General features: G+C 44.4%; 1 protein-coding gene and 1 long non-coding RNA gene across 2 annotated transcripts in view; both read left to right on the top strand.

The window, feature by feature from the left end:
* faf1 (Fas associated factor 1) overlaps positions 1 to 19,662 on the top strand; it is an 80,956-nt gene that overhangs the window by 6,993 nt on the left and 54,301 nt on the right. The window contains exon 7 of the mRNA XM_089000571.1: positions 11,392 to 11,497. Coding sequence (XP_088856697.1) covers positions 11,392 to 11,497 — 106 coding nt within the window. The remainder of the gene's footprint in view (positions 1 to 11,391; positions 11,498 to 19,662) is intronic.
* LOC148895640 (uncharacterized) lies at positions 13,061 to 18,678 on the top strand. Its single transcript, XR_016115523.1, has 3 exons — positions 13,061 to 14,998; positions 15,129 to 15,266; positions 15,690 to 18,678. It is a non-coding gene; the product is annotated as an uncharacterized LOC148895640 (long non-coding RNA).

The following is a 19,662-nucleotide window of genomic DNA, read 5'->3' as shown; positions in this document are numbered from 1 at the left end:
GGAAACCGGAGGACCCGGAGAAAACCCACGCGGGTCCGGGGAGAACATGCAAGCTCCACACAGGGGGGCCGGACCGGGATACGAACCGGCGACCTCTGCACTGTGAAGCCGGTGTGCTAACCACTCGACTACCGTGCCGCCCTTATATATATATATATATATATATATATATATATATATATATATATATATATATTATATATCAGTGACGTGTGGTGAGGTTCATGGCTGGTGAGGCACTGACGTCATCGATGACGTCACCACTCGTCTACTTCGTATTTGAATGGTAAATATGAAAATTCAGCGATTTTGAAAAAAATCCTAAAACGGTGAAGTTAAATGGACAAGAACTTTAAAGTACAAATCACTAAATACATCTCACTGTTTAATTTATTTTTTCATTTGATATTTCCACGACAGCTTTCCATGATGACATGTGAGGCACTGCCTCTCCTGCCTCCACTGACTGCACGTCACTGCTGGTGAGGCACTGACATCATCAGTCAGATTTACAAACATATGACCCTACAGAGCAGCTTATTCACCATTTGCTTGGCAACAGTTAATCACCAGCGACCCCTAGCATGAGGCGGGAAAACTGCGTACCTCACCGAATGCCTCTTCGCTGGCGTTTTATGATCACTCAATAGCTCAGCACAAGAAAACAAACATGTTACACACATACTGTTGTTGATGAAAAAAAACACTACTGTACATTATATACACCAGCGAAGCTATGTAAATTTAGCTGTGGATGAACATTTTAATAAACATACCGACATACAGAGAGACAGCAATACCATCCCACGGCATAACTGTTGCGCAATCCATGGTGAGGCTCAGAGGGCAGCTGCCTCACCGCATGTCTCTTCTCAGTATTTGAACGGAAATTCCGCGATTTTCAAAAAAATAAACATCCAAAATGGTAACTTTAAATGGAGATTATCTGTAAAGCACACATTACTAAATACAATCATTTAATGTATTTTTTTTCTTCACATAATGACAGGTGAGGCACTGCCTCCCCTGCCTCTAGTGACTGCACGTCACTGATATATATATGGAGTGGGTATGTATTATGAAAATAGTGCTTATTATAAGGTTTAATTTTCATAAATTTGACGTTTGTAAGACGAAAAGTTTGTAAATTAAGGTGTTTGTAAGTTGAGGTCTCACTGTATATATATATATATATATATATATATATATATATATATATATATATATATATATATATATATATATATATATATATATATATATATATATTCCATGAAATTTTGTGGGAGTAGTCGATTTATTGAGCACTGGCCTGTTAATCTCACAGACCACCCCGACACCATTAAGAAAATATCCCTTGAAAATGTCACACACCTTGTTGTAAAGCCACCACAGTAATACAATCGCTGTTGGCAGCTGAATGCACGATCGCCCTTTTATCAGTGCCCCATAAACATATCTAATGCAGAATATCTACCCTTTAGTTCATCCTAAATTAAGGACTGTATGACATGAATTTTCGGGTTCTTTTATGTTAGAACTTCCACTGTACGGCTGCTTGAGCTTCTAAATCTTTTGTGGATTGTACTGCTAGTGGTTTATTGTCTTATGTGTTTGGGTATCTTATAAATATTTTTTACGTTGCAGTTAGAATTGCATATTTTTTTATCTGAAAAACATGTTTGTGTTCAGTAGAAAGAATACACAATTTTGGAGGTAGTGTTTTTGTCAGGTGAAAAATAAATAATACTGAATTGTATCTTTCGGATGTCAATTTTGATGTTTATGTAATGTAAAATAAATGTAAGGTGTAGTAAACATCTATTGAGCATTTAAAAATTGACCATCAGTGTTAAATATACAACCTAGAGAAGTACAGAGAAGGTTAGAGAAGTGCAGAGAAGGTCAGAAGGAATTAGAGATGTACAGAGAAGGTCAGAATGAATTGCATTCTGTCTTTGTAGATCTGGAGAAAGCTTATGAATGGGTGCCCAGAGAAGAGCTGTGGTATTGCATGAGGAAGTCTGGAGTGACGGAAAAGTATGTCAGAGCGGTGCAAGACATGTATCATGACTGTAAGACAGTTGTGAGGTGTGCTGTCGGTGTGACGGAGGAATTCAAGGTGGAGGTGGGACTCCACCAGGGGTCAGCTCTGAGCCCCTTCTTGTTTGCTATGGTGATGGACAGGCTGACAGACGATATTAGACAAGAATCTCCTTGGACCATGATGTTTGCAGATGACATTGTGATCTGTAGCGAGAACAGGGAACAGGTGGCGGAGAAACTATAGATGTGGAGATATGTCCTGGAAAGGAGAGGAATGAAGATCAGTCGCAGCAAGACGGAGTATACGTGTGTGAATGAGAGGGATCCAAATGCAAGAGTGATGCTGCAGCGAGAAGAGATAAAGAAGGTGAAGGATTTTAAGTACTTGGGGTCAACTGTCCAGAGTAATGGAGAGTGTGGAAAAGAGGTGAAGAAGCGTCAGGTGTGATAGAAGGGGTTCAGCTAGGATGAAAGGAAAAGTGTATAAAACAGTGGTGAGACCAGCCATGATGTTTGGACTGGAGACAGTGCCACTGAAGAAAAGACAGGAAGCAGAGCTGGAGGTAGCAGAGCTGAAGATGTTGAGGTTTTCTTAGGGAATGACCAGGTTGGATAGGATCAGGAATAAGTATATCAGAGGGACAACTCATATTAGAGGCTTTGGAGAGAAAGTCAGAGAGGCCAGACTGAGATGGTTTGGACATGTCCAGAGGAGAGAGGGTGACTATACCGGGAGAAGGATGCTGAACCTTGAACTGCCAGGCAGGAGACCGAAGGAGGAGGTTTATGGATGTGGTTAAAGAGGACATGAAGGTAGCTGGTGTGAGAGAAGAGGATGCACAAAACCGGGATAGATGGAGGACATTGATTCGCTGTGGCGACCCCTGAGGGGAAAAGCCCAAAGGAAAAGAAGAAGAAGAGTGTTAAATATACAAGCAAAAGAAAGTTCACATCAACCTCCACTTTTACCTTGTGTTTACAGCTACCAGCGTGTCATTTGACAGTTTGCGCTTTAACTGCCAGTTTGAGCTAAATAGGAGTCATTTTGAGTTGGCAGCCAACGACCATACGCACCGCAGTGGTCCCTCACCTTTGCGTGTGTCTGCCACTTGTCATCATTTCACTCACGCCTTTGCTCACTGCCGTGTCTTTTTTAGCAGCACCCTTGTCTTTTCTCCAAGTGTCATCGATATCATTTTAGGTGTCGGGAGCTCATTATCCTGATGGCTATTTTCGTGCTGGGCAGTTGGGGATGATTTGAAGAGCCCCCCCCCCAGCAAGCACACACATGTTTGTGTATAAAAATTGTGCTTTTATAATGACCTTTTTGTCATGCAGCGAGAGGTTAGGTGACTGATCACAGCAAAGGGGAGGGGTGGGACCCTGCAGCGGGAACAGACAAGCTGTTGGATCGCAATAAAAATAATCTACCCACACATTTTATTTGGAGAAATTGGAGTGCTCTTCAGCCTCAAGTTTGCAAGGACATCTCATTACTGCAATAACAACTTGAGGACATAATATACTTCAGTTGTGCACTTTGTATAAATACATAAACCAGGGTAAGATAATTCACCTTTTCACTCAAGTGAACCAAAGTAAACACGTGCACCCTAGGTAGACTACAAGAATGTATTTAGGGCTCACTTGTCATTAATACAATGAAATTTATAACAAAATGAAAGGTTGCTGTTTTCTAAAATCCCAACCAATTTCACCGGTTAAAATTTTGTCTAGTACTCAGTACTACACTAAGTCAGGTCCATAATGGACCCACCAAATTGTAGCCTCACTTTTTTTTCACCTACTGACTCTAAATTCCAATGTCTCATAACGCAATGACTGGCTCATGTGTTACACACCTCTAACCAAACGTGCTGATTAAACAGTACTGATGTGTCATTACGACTCTGCTGAGTAAAATCCTCTTAGTTTTCTTTGTTTGATTAGGAATAAATCTGAAGGCCCTTTGGAGATTCTGTGAGCACATATTCATCTCGGCTAGTTATTTAGTTAGTGATATGATAAGCTCTGTCTATGTCTGTGAATAAGAGTGAATGTTGAGGAGGAGCTTATCTCTTGCATAAATGATGAAGGCCCAATAAATATTTCAAGTGCGCATCTTTGCTTTCGTCTCTGTTTATTCTGAGCTCCAACTCACCTGAAGGCTGTTTGCCAAAGAATGGTTATTTTTGTTTAACCTGGCAAAGAAATTTTAAATTGCAAAAGTGATTCATTAGGAGTTGTGCGATTCGCTCACCATGATCAGCAGTTGATGCACAGATGCTTTGGATGGACAGATAGCAGATATTTGACCATGAACATGCTGTTTCGGGACATGATGGCCGTACACAACTCAACAGAGCCCGATTGGGTTCGCAACCTCCTGCTTTGTTGCGGATGCAAAAATTGGAGGCGGTAAGATGTCCTTAACTAAAATTGCTGACCACCTCTGTAGCCGTTGGAAACAACTGATCACATTTGAGTTATGTGTGCTTTTGACTGTAAACTCAGATGCTTTGTTTGAGTCTACTAGTGAATAGGAGATAGGGAAGGATGCATTTGCCACATTGTGTGTATGGGTATTTGTACTTTATATGCACAAGCCACATTGTGGGTGTGTGTGCATGTGTTTAGCGGTGCAAGTTTAATAAGGTCTAGAGTCTGCTCTGTGCAATGGGGACTTACAGCTTAGAGCTTACCTCAAAATGAAACCAATCTGTTTAGCCCACACTTCTCCCCCTCAAACTGCTCCATTTTCACAAACTATAAAATTAAAACATTTTCGTCTCAGCACCCTTGTGCCGTGTCAAGTTCCTTCAGAGGTTGTCAAGTTCCTTCAGACGTTGCCAGTCAATCTAGAATGCCTCAAAGTGTACGTGTTCTCAAGGTCACCTTCCAGTCACAGGATACGTTTTTCTGTGGGTGAGCAGCGGCAGCCACACACGCCAGCATTCACTCAACCCGGAATAACTCAAATAGATAGAAAGCTAGCTAGCTAATTGATAGCTAGGTAATTGATAGCTAATAGATAGCTAACTAGATAGCCACCTGGATAGCTAGCCAGCTAGCTAGTCAGCCAGATAGTCAGATAGCTAATAGGTAGCAAATAGATAGTAAAAATGTGTTTGTCATTTTGTTGTGTGCTTATCTTACTTTGTCTGCAACCATTCAAGGATCATTTCATTGCACTCATAGCAGATAGTCCAAGAGAATACAATAGATATAAATATGAATATTAATTCAAACTACAGAGACACTTTATGGATGACTGCCGATCTCATGTTTTCAGATCGCTAAAGGCACATGCAAAGAACTGAGCATACATATTACAACCCTTGCAATAAAAGCAGCACAGATGAGAAATGGGCATTTCAAGAAATGGATCATTGCATACATTTTGTTTTATCGGTTAAATGTTTGCGGGGCTTTCTTTCCCTGCAATTATTTTTTTTCAAGAAGAATTTTTATTCCAACAAGTCCTCCTTACACTGAACTCAACTGGACTGCATTGACAAAGCAAAGTAACAAGCAACTGATTCTTAAGAACTCAAATGGAAAATGTTGCTTCAACAAACTCTTGACCTCTGTTTGTGTCTTGGTGTCTTGTTTGGCCATTTAACTAGCTGGACATGAGTTAAGCATGTCTTCAGCCTACTTAATGCTTCAGTTGCTTAAAAACCTGGTAACTAACCAATGTAAAGATTTCAACATGATCGTCAAATGTTTGTATGAATAAGTTCACACCTGGCATGAGGAGAACCATATAGAGCGAAAATAACACAACTGTGAGTCTCTGCCAATTGTGTTCTTTCTATTTATGCGTTTGATCTTTTCCGTGACAATATTTGTGCCATAGAACACGGCGAGCAAGCGGAATCTTGAACAAAACACCACCCGGGCAAGCACCAAATGGCTCGTCAGTCTGCCACCGTTGCTTGATAAGATGTTCGCTCTTTACGGGAAGGACAGAGTAACACTTCCACTCAGTTTACCCTCGATCTCTGTCTGTTTAGAAGTCGAGTTGCCTGCCAGCACTGTCTCAGGATTGTATCCAAACATAATCATGATATTAGCTAGATCTTTATTTATGTGTCCCTACCGCTACCAGTTCTGCTCACTCGCCTGCTCCCTTCTTGCTGTTAGGCACACAACTCTCTCTCGCTCTTCTGCGCCACCCAATTACATATGCATCCTTCCTTTCCACATTTCCAATTTTCCCTAGTTAGCTACAACAAACATTACATTTACATATTGATTCCATAGTTTTAGTCAATGTAAATACGCTGTCATTACTGTAAATTTGAGCTTCTGTTAACATAAGCTCGTCCAGATCTGCTCAGATTAAGAGTGTGATTGCATAATTAATGTGTATGCTACATATTAATTCCCCATCCTTCTCTTTCACCAAAGTGTTCCTCTCTCCTTGGGTTCTGAGCCCCGATTAAGTATCTGCATCGGCCCATAAGCCTCCCATTGATATTCAGTTGCAGAGTCCCAACGTTTGCTCAAAACGCTACTTAACCTTATAGCTCATTGTAAACGAAGCTTCCAAAACTTGATTTCTCACCGCCACCTTCGTCATGTGAGGCATACAAAGTGTCTGCTTTTGCATTGGGGCGACTGCTCATGACCAAATTCCTACATAGACCATAATATGGTCCGAAAATCCATCACGATAAACTTGAATAGTTTTTGAACAAAATCTTCCAATTACAAGAAAAATGGCATTTGAAGCTCCATCTAAATTAAGTCCTTCCCTAGATAGACAATACTGCACACATTTACAATTTTAGAATCAGAATCCGAAAGGCTTTTATACAAAACAAAAAAAACTGAGATGTATACTGTAACTGTGCACAATTTTTCATAAAAAAAAATTGTACATAATGCCAGGATAAAAAAAGCATATTTGATGTATCGATGAGAAGGTTTCTTCAGCCGTGATCTGTACAAAAGTGAAGGTTTCGGACGTTTCGCCTCCTATCCAAGAGGCTTCGTCAGCGAACTAAAGTCTGACTGGTCGTATCGGCCCCATTTATATATCCCTAAATGGGGCCGATACGAGCAGTCAGACTTTAGTTCGCTGACGAAGCCTCTTGGATAGGAGGCGAAACGTCCGAAACCTTCACTTTTGTACAGATCACGGCTGAAGAAACCTTCTCATCGATGGACCACTCCTGTACGACTGAGAGCTTACACAGACATATTTGATGTATGTATGTATTGAGTCAACATAAGGTGGCTGTGCTATTTACAGGACAAGAGTCCAGTTTTTTTTTACGTGATTATTAAGAAGCCTGACAGCAGTCGGTAGGAGTTAGTATTATTATTAAATAACTTGTTACATAATTTTTGGGTGGTGCTTTGTGAGCCTGGGATGCATTAAAAGCATTTCCCTTCATCCAATGGAGAAAGATGGTTTGAGATAGATGTTTTAAGGTAATAGCGTGTGATCAAAGAACAAAATCGCACTCCAGATTCAAAGCGTTATCCATATGCGCTCAGTTGGTGCACATATTCATTTTTGTCTTTTATTTTAGGTCAACTTTTGAATTTATGGTTTTGGGTATGATGACTGTCATTTCATTCTCGCTGACTGGTTAGCAAATCAAATGATTGGAGGACCCCGTGCTGTTACTATGTAGGTGCAGTCTCCCGCTGTGCTGAGTGAAGTTCTTCTAAGGCTTGTTTAGACATAACCTGTGAAGTGGGCGATGAGCCTCCAGAGGAGGTGCATAGCTCCCTCTGGAGCAGCAGTATATCACTTATGAACATGTTTAAGCTTGCCTTCGTCATGTTGCTTTTAGTTTGATTTTGACCATTTTATTTTACTTACATCATGGGATTATGCACAATCTTCCACAAAATCAACAGATCTGACATGGGCTGAGGATCTAGAATCTATGGACGGGTGGGCTGTGAAAGTAACAGTGGGTGACATTCATCTCTGTTGTTTATTCATTTGTTTATTATATTGTATTTATTTCAGGGATCCCAGACGTCCACTATTTAGCCAAATTTCGCTGTTTTCCAGCAAAGTGATATTTTCTATTTTCATGTAAGAGTTCTTTTATTTCCGTGTACAACCGCTAAAGCATTGGTTTAGAAGGGTGATAGGATGATCAGAATGCATAATGCTTGAGTCGGCATGCTTTCTTGTGTTTTGGTCGATGTCGGTTGCTTCCGTTGACAATCGGGATCACTCAGGAGTAAAATACCACGAGACTGTGCGTGATGAAACGAGAAAACAAATATGGCAGCTCCCTACCGCGCTTTTCGTCAGTAAACGCGCTAAACATCGTCGCATTTTTGGTACTTTAATGTGTTAATAGTATAGACAGTGTAGGTTAGAAATAGAGGTAACATCCGATCGAAATGCATTCAACATGGTCGACGCGAGGTTTATACGACAGAATAGTAAACAATGTCAATCTGTTGTTTCTAAAGAACGTTTCCTATTGAATACAAACTTTGAGTACAAATATACCAAGATGCTTACAGTTCAATTATAAATCTTATAACCTTTAGTGTCATTTTTATAATTTTATGTTTCGTATTATCGATTTTTATTGCTGTGTCGTTCTGCTCACCCAAATACGCACAGCTTACCACGCATGCGCGCTCTCCCTGCTAACGGAGAAGTCAGAAGAGGTCGGCCAACACACACGCTCGGACTTAGGCGGACGCCGAAGGAAAATAGTCTCAAAGAGGCGGTGGCGGCGTTCTTGCGCGCCCGAGCGCTGACGGCCGACCCGCCTCGACTATCGCCTGGGCCGGCGTCAGGGGACCCTCGACCCGAGCGGCAACGCCCACCCGGTGAACCCCAGCCAGTGCCATCACATGCTGGCTGGCCAAAATAAATAATATAGTTCTTATACAATGCTGAGTGAAGCTGTTGCTCTCTGTGCTCCGGAAAATAAACATCCTATTGGTTTATTCTAAACAAGATGGACCATCTTGAGTCTTTATACTACCAAATGCATCGCAAACACGCTGCAGATTTCAACAGCGTTGCCGGGCTGCCACCGTAGCGGTCCCAGCCATAGAATAAAGAAAAAGGGTCTGGCAGTCATGGTCATAAGTGCGGGTGGTCGTAACTCGCACCAGTCGTAAATCAGATGTTACCTGTATTTACATTTTGTTATAATGTAAAGCTTTCGTGCACGTTTTCCGTGTGATTGCTTGCTCAGGAGAGCACACGACTTTTTACATTATAAAGATGTTGTGGAAGAGAGATATCCTACACAAGAGTGATAGTGGAACGGTTACGTCTCTGGATGGAGGGATAAAGAATTCGTGGAATTGGGCATGGTTAGAAAAACAAGTCGACGGATGCCTGCTTCCAGATTTCATATTCAAACATAAACATCCGTCCGGGGAAAGCCCTTTGCAGTCTTTGCGATGGAAAAGTGATCAACTATGGTGGCAAAGGTTGGCTGTCACTCAAACAGCATTGTGAGTGAAGTAAATATGCAGAGAAAAAAGATTGAGAAAGCAGGATTCCAGCTGGTTACTACCTGGTGAGTCATTCAAATTCATAAATTATTATTCTAATTAAGGAAATATGATAGGGCATGTTTATTACTGTTGACCTTTAGTATACCATGATTTTAATTATAATTTATAATACTAAACTAACTCGAATAAGACCTGATGGGGGATGACCAAAGTTGGTAAAAAACCTCTATAAACATAATAAATAGTATTTGTATAATTATGTAGTAGATATTTGATATGCAATCTTGCATTCATAAATTTACGGCCTCCTTAACCCCCGGCTGATCTGTTTTATTTTCCTCTATTTTAATTTCCCCTGGCTGGCCCTCAGCGTCCCTGGTAAGGTCTAGTCAAGTGTTCTAGAGGGCCGGGTCCGTCGGGAAGTCGCGCTTCAGTTTGAGGAGGAGCAGTGTGGTTTTCGTCCCGGCCGTGGAGCAGTGGACCAGCTCTACAGTCTTGGCGGGGTCCTCGAGGGTGCATGGGAATTCGTCCAACCAGTCTACATGTGCTTTGTGGACTTGCAGAAGGCGTTTGACCGTGTCCCTCGGGAGTTCTGAGGAGAGTGCTTCGGGAGTATGGGGTACAGAAGCGCCTGTTGTATAGGGACTGTCCCTATACGACCGATGTCAGAGTCTGGTTCACATTGCAGGCAGTAAGTCGGAATCGTTTGCAGTGAGGGTTGGGCAGGCTGCCCTTTGGCACCGATTCTGTTCATAAGCTTTATGGACACAATTTCTAGGCGCAGCCGAAGCATTGAAGGGTTACTTTTGGTGGGCTCAGTATAACATCTCTGCTTTTTGCAGATGATGTGGTACTATTGGGGCCTTCAAGCGGAGCTCTCCAACTTTCTCTGGAGCGTTTCGCAGTCGAATGTGAAGCGGTTGGGATGAGAATCAGCACCTCCAAATATGAGACTATGGTTCTCAGTCGGAAAAGGGTAGTGCCCTCTCCGGGTCGGGGAGGACATCTTGCCTCAAGTGGAGGAGTTTAAGTATCTGGGAGTCTTGTTCACGAATGAGGATACAAGGGAGTGAGAGATCAAAAGGCGCATCTGTGCGGCTTTTGCTGTGATGCGGACCTTGTACAGATCTGTCGTGGTGAAGAAGGAGCTGAGGCAAAAAGCGAAGCTCTCAATTCTTTCGATCTACGTCCCAACCCTCATCTATAGTCACGAGCTATGGGTTGTGACCGAAAGAACGAGATCCCAGATACAAGCGGCCGAAATGAGCTTACGTTCTCCCTTAGAGATAAGGTGAGAGGCTCGGTCATCCAGGAGGGGCTCAGTCGAGCCGCTTCTCCTCCACATAGAGAAGAGCCAGATGAGGTGGCTCGGGAATCTGATTAGGATGCCCCCTGGATGCCTCCTGGTGAGGTGTTCCGAGCATGCCCCACTGCCAGGGGACCGTAGGGACGACCCAGGACACACCGGATAGACTATGTCTCCCAGCTGGCCTGGGAACACCTCGGGATCCGCCAGGACGAGCTGGACGACGTGGCTAGGGAGAGGCTTCCCTACTGAAGCTGCTGCTCCCGTGACCCGACCCCGGATAAGTGGCAGAAGATGGATGGAGATGGATGGTGTCCCTGATTTATTAACACATTTGAAAAATAGTTTGATTTTGTAAAATTGTACGACATTCACAATAATATTGTTGGCAATGTATATGCTGACTCTCTCTATGAATTACACTCAGGACTCACTTAATCTCTGGTTGTATGACTGCTTGATTGGATGATTACCGTTACCTTTTTCTGCATTCGTGTTCTATTTGCATTTAATTTCCGATATTCAATCCCAAATTATTCCTGTCACCATTTTTCTCTGTTGTCTTGCTCTTTGTCAAGTTCTCACCCAGACTCGCTAAACCAGAACTTCCTGCTGGTCATCAGTCACCATGAGGCCCAGAGAGACTACAGCCTCAACTTTCCAGGCTCGAGAACCATACAGGAGGTAATTGGAACCAAGTCTCACACACAGAGGCGCATACATGCCTACACGCAGTCGTGCACATGGGATCAGTTGGTCCTTTAAAATATTCACCCCCGCTTGCATGGACTCTTGCCTAGATAGTATTCTTGTGCTCATCACGCAGCTTTTGTTCCATTTGGTGAACCTTGCCAGTTTAGCTCAACCTTCGATTCATTATTCATCGCAAATGATCCCATTACCGTGTACATAATTACACTTGCAGCTGTACTACTCCCTGTTCTGCCCCACCCTCCCAGTAATGTTTTTAATTCTCAAATGTTGAAGTACTCGGGAGTATTGAACATGGTTTGATTGGCATATAATTTATTTATTTTTAACCTGCAACTAAGCTGTAACTATTTCTGTGTTTTAATTACATATGTAGGATTTATCTTTAACATATTATAACCAAGACATGAACATTGAATATATTAATATCAAAATGAGGAGGACAATAGTCACGTGACTGTTGCTCGTGTGGAAATCTCAGTTCAACCAACCACATGGCACCATCCAAGATTGGCATTGATCAACAGTTAAAACCAGTCAATGACAAAGTGCATAGACAGCTCGCACGCAAGAAATCCACTTCCATGTTTGGTGTCAAGTGTATGTGATACACAAATAATAATAATAATAATAATAATAATAATAATAATAATAGGCGGCCCGGTAGTCGAGTGGTTAGCACACCGGCTTCACAGTGCACAGGTTGTCGGTTCGCGTCCCGGTCCGGCCTCCCTGTGTGGAGCTTGCAAGTTCTCCCCGGGCCCGTGGGGGTTCTCTCCGGGTCCTCCGGTTCCCTCCCACATCTCAAAAACATGCATGGCAGGCAGATTGAAGACTCCAAATTGTCCCTATGTGTGATTGTGAGAGTGACTGTTGTTTGTCTTTGTGTGCCCTGCGATTGGCTGGCAACCAATTCAGGGTGTCCCCCGCCTCGTGCCCGAAGACAGCTGGGATTAGCTCCAGCACCCCCCGCGACCCGAATGAGGAATAAGCGGTACGGAAAATGGATGGATGGATAATTATAATAACAATAATAATAATATAATAATAATAATAATAATTATTATTATTACTATTATTATACATTTCATTTATAAGCGCCTTTCAAAGCCCTCAAGGTCACTTTACAGTCACAGAATACATTTTTCTGCAGCGGCAGCCACACGCGCCAGTATTCACTCAACCTGGAAGTAACTCAAATAGATCAAAAGCTAGCTAGCTAGCTAATAGATAGCTAGCTCGATAGCTAGATAGGTAGATAGCTATATAGTTTATACTTTACTTCATAATCCCACCACTATTATTTCTTAAAATGTACAACAGGAACATACATATATTATGTTTCAATACATAACGTACCCACATTTATCATTTCAAAATTATCAGTGAATAAAATGGCAGAGCCTGTTAGCTAGATAGCTAGCTTTCTATCTGTTATTCCGGGTTGAGTGAACGCTGGCACGTGTGGTTGCCGCTGCTCACCCACAGAAAAAAAAACGTATCCTCTGACTGTAAAGTGACCTTGAGAGTTTTGAAAGGCGCTTATCAATCAAATGCATTGTTATTGTTATTGTTGTTATTATTATTATTATAATAACAATATCTGGAATAACTTCTTTGTTCCTTACTGATAGTGTTTTATGCACATTAGTAAACATATTATGTTTTTTCATGTTTAGCTTAGTACACATTATGATTAGTGCACGTTTAATTTCAGTCTAATAGCATTATCAATCTCATTAGTTCAATAGTCGTTGCAAAGAAGCAACGGCTCCAACTACAATCTAAGACCCTCCCAACACTTAGTTGTCCGTAGCTGATTAGACAACAGATCGCTGCTGTGGACATTCAAAAACTTGTCAGAGCGGGAGCTCGTTCTCTTTGTTTCCTATCTTTGTCTGTGTGCTGATGTCTTCGCCCCGACCGAGACGAGAAGTGCTTTTTCTGTCTCATTAGAATAAAGTAGTTTTTTGTTCACCATCTATCGTCGTTACTGATATTTTTATCACTGAACTTCTGACAAAACCGAACCAGGAAAGAAGGAAGAATTTAAACCGACACTTACCTTATTTTTGTTCAGGATCAAAAATAGTGATACAATGCAACATGTATGGGCAGCCCTAATAGTGATATCAGCAGGCACATTTCATACCTCAGCAAGTCCACGCATCACACTGGCTATTGTGCGGGTGTGGGTGACCAAGGATTGTGCCCTGGGCAGCTAGCCTTTGCACTATTACTATATAATGCATCAAACTACATATACCTGGACAGTACAGAATAACATACACGGTGATTCAGTTAATACATGTGCGCGCATACACACGTCATGGTGCCCCCTTTGCGGCTACGTATACAGCAGCTCCTAAGCCTGTTTAATCCCCATTCTGTCCTATTATTTTGTTTATTTATTTGTCCGATCGTGTTTCATGTATTTTTGTTCTCGAAACACGGGGTGGAGATGGGCATCTTCACTTCTGCTCATCTGCGTTATTTTTTACTTTTTCGTGACTATTGTGAACAGGGAGACTACTCGCACACGGAACCCCGTTGTTTACAGTCGAGATCATCTGCTAGCATAGCGAGCTAATAGTGTGTTAGTGGACGCCAAACCAGGCATCCCCAAAGAGCTAAAGTGGAGAAAACGGGGACGTGGGGCCGGCAAGGACTGCCGCAAACGGAGGAGAAGATACCAACACGTCTGCCCATCTGTCATGATGGGGAATGTGAGATCCTTCGAACAGGATGGACGAGGTAGCGATGCTAATGCAACATCAGACCAAGTGCCGTGAAACCAGTTTGCTACTCCTCACAGGAACATGACTGTCGGCGATCACTCCGGACACACACGCTCAGTTTGAGGGCTTCCAACTCTGATGTGCGGACAGGAATGTAGGGAGGGGTAAGAAGAAAGGAGGGGAATACCTGTGTTTGTGCAATCCTGGGCACATCACGAAGCAACCCTGCATTCGGGACACTGATGATCTCAGCTGTCCTCACGACGCGCTGCAGAGTCTTACGGCAGGACACAGTGCAGGCGCCGTACCACACGGTGATACAGATGGTCAGCATGCTCTCGATGGCATTGCGAAAGAAGGATGTTGTGATGTGGGTTGGGGCTCCAGCTCTTCTGAGCTTGCGGAGGAATTACAGGCGATCTCTTGGCCAGTGATGCCGTGTTGTTGCTCCAGGACAGGTCTTTGGAGATTTGCACTCCCAGGAACTCAGTGCTGCTCACCCTCTCCACTGGAGCACCGTCGATGGTTAGTGGAGCATGCTGTAGGTGCACGCTCCTGAAGTCCGCAACAATCTCCTTCGTCTTCTCCACATTCAGACGGAGATTGTTGTCCTTGCACCACGTGGCCAGGCGGCTGACCTTGTCTCTGTAGGCTGTCTCCTCATCGTTGTTGATGAGGCCCACCACAGTTCTGTCATTCGCAAACTTTATGAAGAGGGTGGAGCTGGATGATGATGGTGAGTAGTCATGTGTGAGCAGAGTGAAGAGGAGGGGGCTCAGCACACACCCCTGAGTGGCCCCTGTATTCAGCGTGATAGTGTTGGAGATGTTGTTTCCAACTCTAACTGCCTGCGGTCTCCCCGTCAGGAAGTCCCGCAGCCAGTTGCACCGGGAGGTGCTGATCCCCAGTTTGCTCAGTTTGCCGGTGAGCTGTTGGCGGATGATGGTGTTGAATGCTGAGCTGAAGTCGAACAGCATTCTGACGTAGGAGTCTCTGGTCTCCAGGTGGGTGACGGCTGTGTGTAGAGCGGTGGAGATGGCATCGTCGGTCGGGCGGTTGGGCCGATATGCAAATTGGAAAGTGTCGTGGTTGGGGGGGAGGACAGCCTTGATGGTGTTCATAATTAGCCGCTCTTCATGGGAATGGGAGTGAGTGCGACCGGGCGGTAGTCGTTGTGGCAGGTGGGGGACGACTTCTTCGGAATCGGGATGATGGTGGTGGCTTGGAGGCACGTGGGGACAACAGCTTGGCTCAGTGAGTTTTTGAAGATGGCCGTGAAGACATCTGTGAGGTCCTTAGCGCAGTCTCTCAGGACACGGCCAGGAATGCGTCGGGACTCGGGGATTTGCGTGCGTTGGTCCCTCTGAAGGATCGCCTCACGCTGGAGAGGGCTTGTAGTCTGTGATGGTCTGTATCCCTCGCCACAGGTTCCTGGTGTCTCTGCTGTCTCTGAAGTGGCTGGCGATCCTTCTGGAGTGCTGTCTCTTGGCCATCCTGATGCCGTGTGACAGGTATCCGCACTAGGCTCGCGGCTAGCCTCCACCGGCCGGCCATTCCTACCATCATGCTAGCTAACATACGCTCGCTGGACAATAAAATGGACTACATAAGACTTCTCCGCTCTACTTCAGAGACCGTGGGTGAGTGTTGTGCCCGTGTGTTTGTGGAAACCTACCTGAACGACAGCATACCGGACAGTGTCATCCAGCTAGCCCAGCAAACTAGCTTCCGGGCAGACAGAGCGCTCGTCGAGGGGGGGGGAAGACTCATGGCGAGGGACACTGTGTTTAAATCAGTGATGCCTGGTGCCGCAACGCTGTTGTGGTATGCAAACACTGCTCACGACTGATGGAGCTTATGGTCGTAAAATGTCGGCCATTCTTCCTGCCAAGGGAATTTAGTGCCATACTGCTGGTAGCAGTTTACATCCCCCCGAGCTCAATTAACAACAGGAGCGCGGCACTAAATGAACTCCACCAGCACATCCGCGAGCAACAGACCGCCCGCCCAGATGCTTTCCTTATCCTGGCTGGCAATATCAACCATGCCAACCCGAAAAGCGTGTTTCCACAACTGTATGGACATATTAACTTTCCCACTTGAGGTGACAACCTTCTGGATAATGTTTTCACCACACACAAAGGAGCCTACGAAGACTCTCCCCTCCCCCACCTCGGAGCTTCAGACCACTCCACTATCATATGGTACCAGAGACAATAACATCTTGGACTTGTTTTATGCAAATGCTGAGGATACTTAGAAACCCTCCCCCTGCCTCTTCTTGGAAGAGCAGACCACAATATGGTGTTTCTCCAAAGATGGTCCACAGAGGCTAAAGAGGCTCTGCAGGACTTAGGCAACCAGGTGGGAGCTCATCACTGAGGTTCGTGGGGAGGACATTGATTCACTCACTGGACATCATACATAAACTTGACAAACCTTTGTGAAACACCATACGTACCAGGACCGTGCGGTGTTTCTCCAACAACACACCATAGATTACTCCCGACATAAGGCCCTCCTGAAAGAAGAAAAGGGCTTTCGTGTCGGGAATAGAGAGGAGCTGAAGGCCGTGCAGATCGCAGGAGAATGATCAGAGAGGGGAAAAAGGCCTAAACTAGAGGATGAAAATGGAGGAGCAGCTGCAAGCCAGCATTGTCATTGCTGTCCGGAAGGGTCTGAAAAAAATCTCAGGCACAAAAGCCCAGTGGCATGGAATGAGAAAGACAAGGACTGGGCAGATGAATTCAACTGCTTTTTCAACCGTTTTGACCACACGTCTGTCGCCCCTGCCACACCGTCAACACCACCTATACCTGCACCTGTGCACCTCCCCTCCCTGCCCCCTCTTACGACCAGCTTCCAGCAACAAACAACTGCCGTTTCAACCAATGCCACACCCCCAACCGCCACTCTGGCTCCTGGTTCCTGCCTGTCTATCACAACCTCACAAGTGAGGAACCAACTGAGGAGAATGAAAGTGAGGAAGGCAGCATGTCCGGACAATATCAGTTCCGGATTCCTGAGGACCTGCTGCGACCAGCTGTGTGTCGTTGTCCAGCACATGTTCAGCCTCAGCCTGAAGCTGGGCAGGGTTCCACAGCTGTGGAAAATGTCATGCGTGGTCCCAGTGCCCACCCGAAGGAGTTCAACAACTACCGACTGGTGGTGCTGACGTTTTACCCGATAAAGACGCTGGAAAGACTCGTCTTGCCTGCGACCACTGCCGACTTTATCACTGGATCCGCTACAGTTTGCCTCCCAGCCCAGCATCGGTGTGGAGGATGCCATCATCTACCTCTACCACTCGGCGGTGTTGCACATCGAGAATGCTGGGAGCACTGTGAGGATCACATTCTTCGATTTCTCCAGTGCCTTCAACACCATCCAGCCCAACATATTGGGGAACAAAGTGTGGCATGCCGCAGTGGACCACCACCTCACATCATGGATTACAGATTACGTCACAAACCAGCCACAGCATGTGAGGGCAAAGAACTGTGAGTCGGACAGGGTTCTCTGCGGCACTGGGGCGCCGCAGGGGACAGTCCTGGCTCCATTCTTGTTCATCCTCTACACTTTGGACTTCAGCTACAACACTCCAACCTGCCACCTTCAGAAGTTCTCAGATGACTCAGCGATTGTCTGCCTCATTACAGACGGAGATGATCGGGAGTACAGGGGATTAACAAAGGACTTCGTGGATTTATGCCAGCATAATCACCTCCAGGTCAACCCCAGTAAAACCAAGGACTTGGGTGTAGATTTCTGCAGGAAACATTCCTTGCCTTCACCGTTGAACATCCAGGGTACGGGCATAGAGAGGATGACTTCCTACAAGTACATGGTTGTTATTCTCCATACTATACCATAAACTGGACTGGACTACAAACACTCATGCCCTGATCAAAAAGAGATCAGAGTCGCGTATTCTTAATCGGGAAGCTGAGGGCTTTTGGGATTCCGGGGGTCACTGTCAACGACATTCTTTGACTCTGTGGTCGCTTCACCCATCCAGTTTGGAATTGTCTGCTGGTCGGGCAGCAACACCACTCACCTGGAGCGCCTAGTCAAAATGGCCAGTTCTGTCTTTGGCTGGAGGAGGTGGGCAACAGACGAACGCAAGCTAAACTAAAAGCGATGATGTCCACCCCCTCCTGCCCACCCTGACCGCACTTGGTAGCTCCTTCAGCCAGGGACCATTACACACGCCCTGCAAGAAGGAGAGATACCGCCGCTCGTTCCTGCTACTTGTTGTCAGGCTTCTTAAACGCACGGTAAAACAAAAACAAAAAAAACCTGGATTCATGCATTCTAAATAGCACAGTCATTTTATGTCGAATCAATACATTTGCATATATCAAATATGCTTTTTATACTTTCATATATTTTTACACTTTGCACTATATACACTTATTTTTGGGAACCTTTTTTGTGTGGTTGTATGTTTCAGTCTCCTGACATTTTCTTAAGTGTATCTTTTGACCCCTCCCCAACACTTTCAATTCTCTGCTGTAGATTGCAATTTTCCCCATTGTGGGACTATTAAAGGCGTTCTGATTCTGATATAAAAAAACACTTTTGTTTGTTGTCTTAAATTGTTCTTGTTGGAGTACAATGCGAATTAAATGTTTTATTCATTGCAGATTTTGTTGTTGTTGATGACTGTCAGAAAGTTTTCATTAATAACAATTTTAAATGTCCTTTGGATTGGTATTTTGTGTTTTTCTTGAAAGAAAATAGTTTTCAAACTACTCGTAGTATTGTTATCATATCATTATCGAAATATGTGGCTGACAAGGATATAGATTTGTTTTTCCTAATCGCCCAGCCTTACAAATTAAAACTGTTTTATATAGGATTAACTTCTTGAGCGCTCTCTTTTCCCATTTGACAAGTTTAAAAAAAAACAACTAATTATTCACTCCCCGGCCGCAACGGGAAGTTCATGCTTGCGTACTGCTGCCACTACAGGGCCTTGCTCCTCAGTAAGTGTGAAGATCATACTGATAATAATCAGACTGTGAGCAGGGTTTGTGTGACTGTGCTAATTGACCAAATTAGTATAACCAGCATTTTAGTTGGAAGGAGGGAGCTTGCCTCCCTGGCTTTCTGGCTCTCTCCTTATTTGCACTGTCCCATTTCTCCTCCTCTCTCATCTTCTGCTCTTCTTGTCAGCCAGTTGGTTTTGATGAGCACCCACTGTTAACTTGAAGTGTTTCTACTGGGATTACAAACACTGGCGAGAGTTCCCTGTGGTGTGGGAGGGGGAAAACCATGATTCTAGAAAGTAGGCTAAGGACCGTTGGCATGGCGGGGGTGCTGTAAGAACCCGTAGGAAACCGCAAAGGCACAATGTGGGCTTTAACGGGCCTCCGTCATGTGGTCTTTTCCTAACGC

This window comes from Hippocampus bargibanti, linkage group LG07 (genome assembly GCF_051943395.1).
Source record: "Hippocampus bargibanti isolate YZ-2025 linkage group LG07, ASM5194339v1, whole genome shotgun sequence".
Taxonomy (NCBI): domain Eukaryota; kingdom Metazoa; phylum Chordata; class Actinopteri; order Syngnathiformes; family Syngnathidae; genus Hippocampus; species Hippocampus bargibanti.
This window is presented reverse-complemented; position numbering and strand designations above follow the sequence as displayed.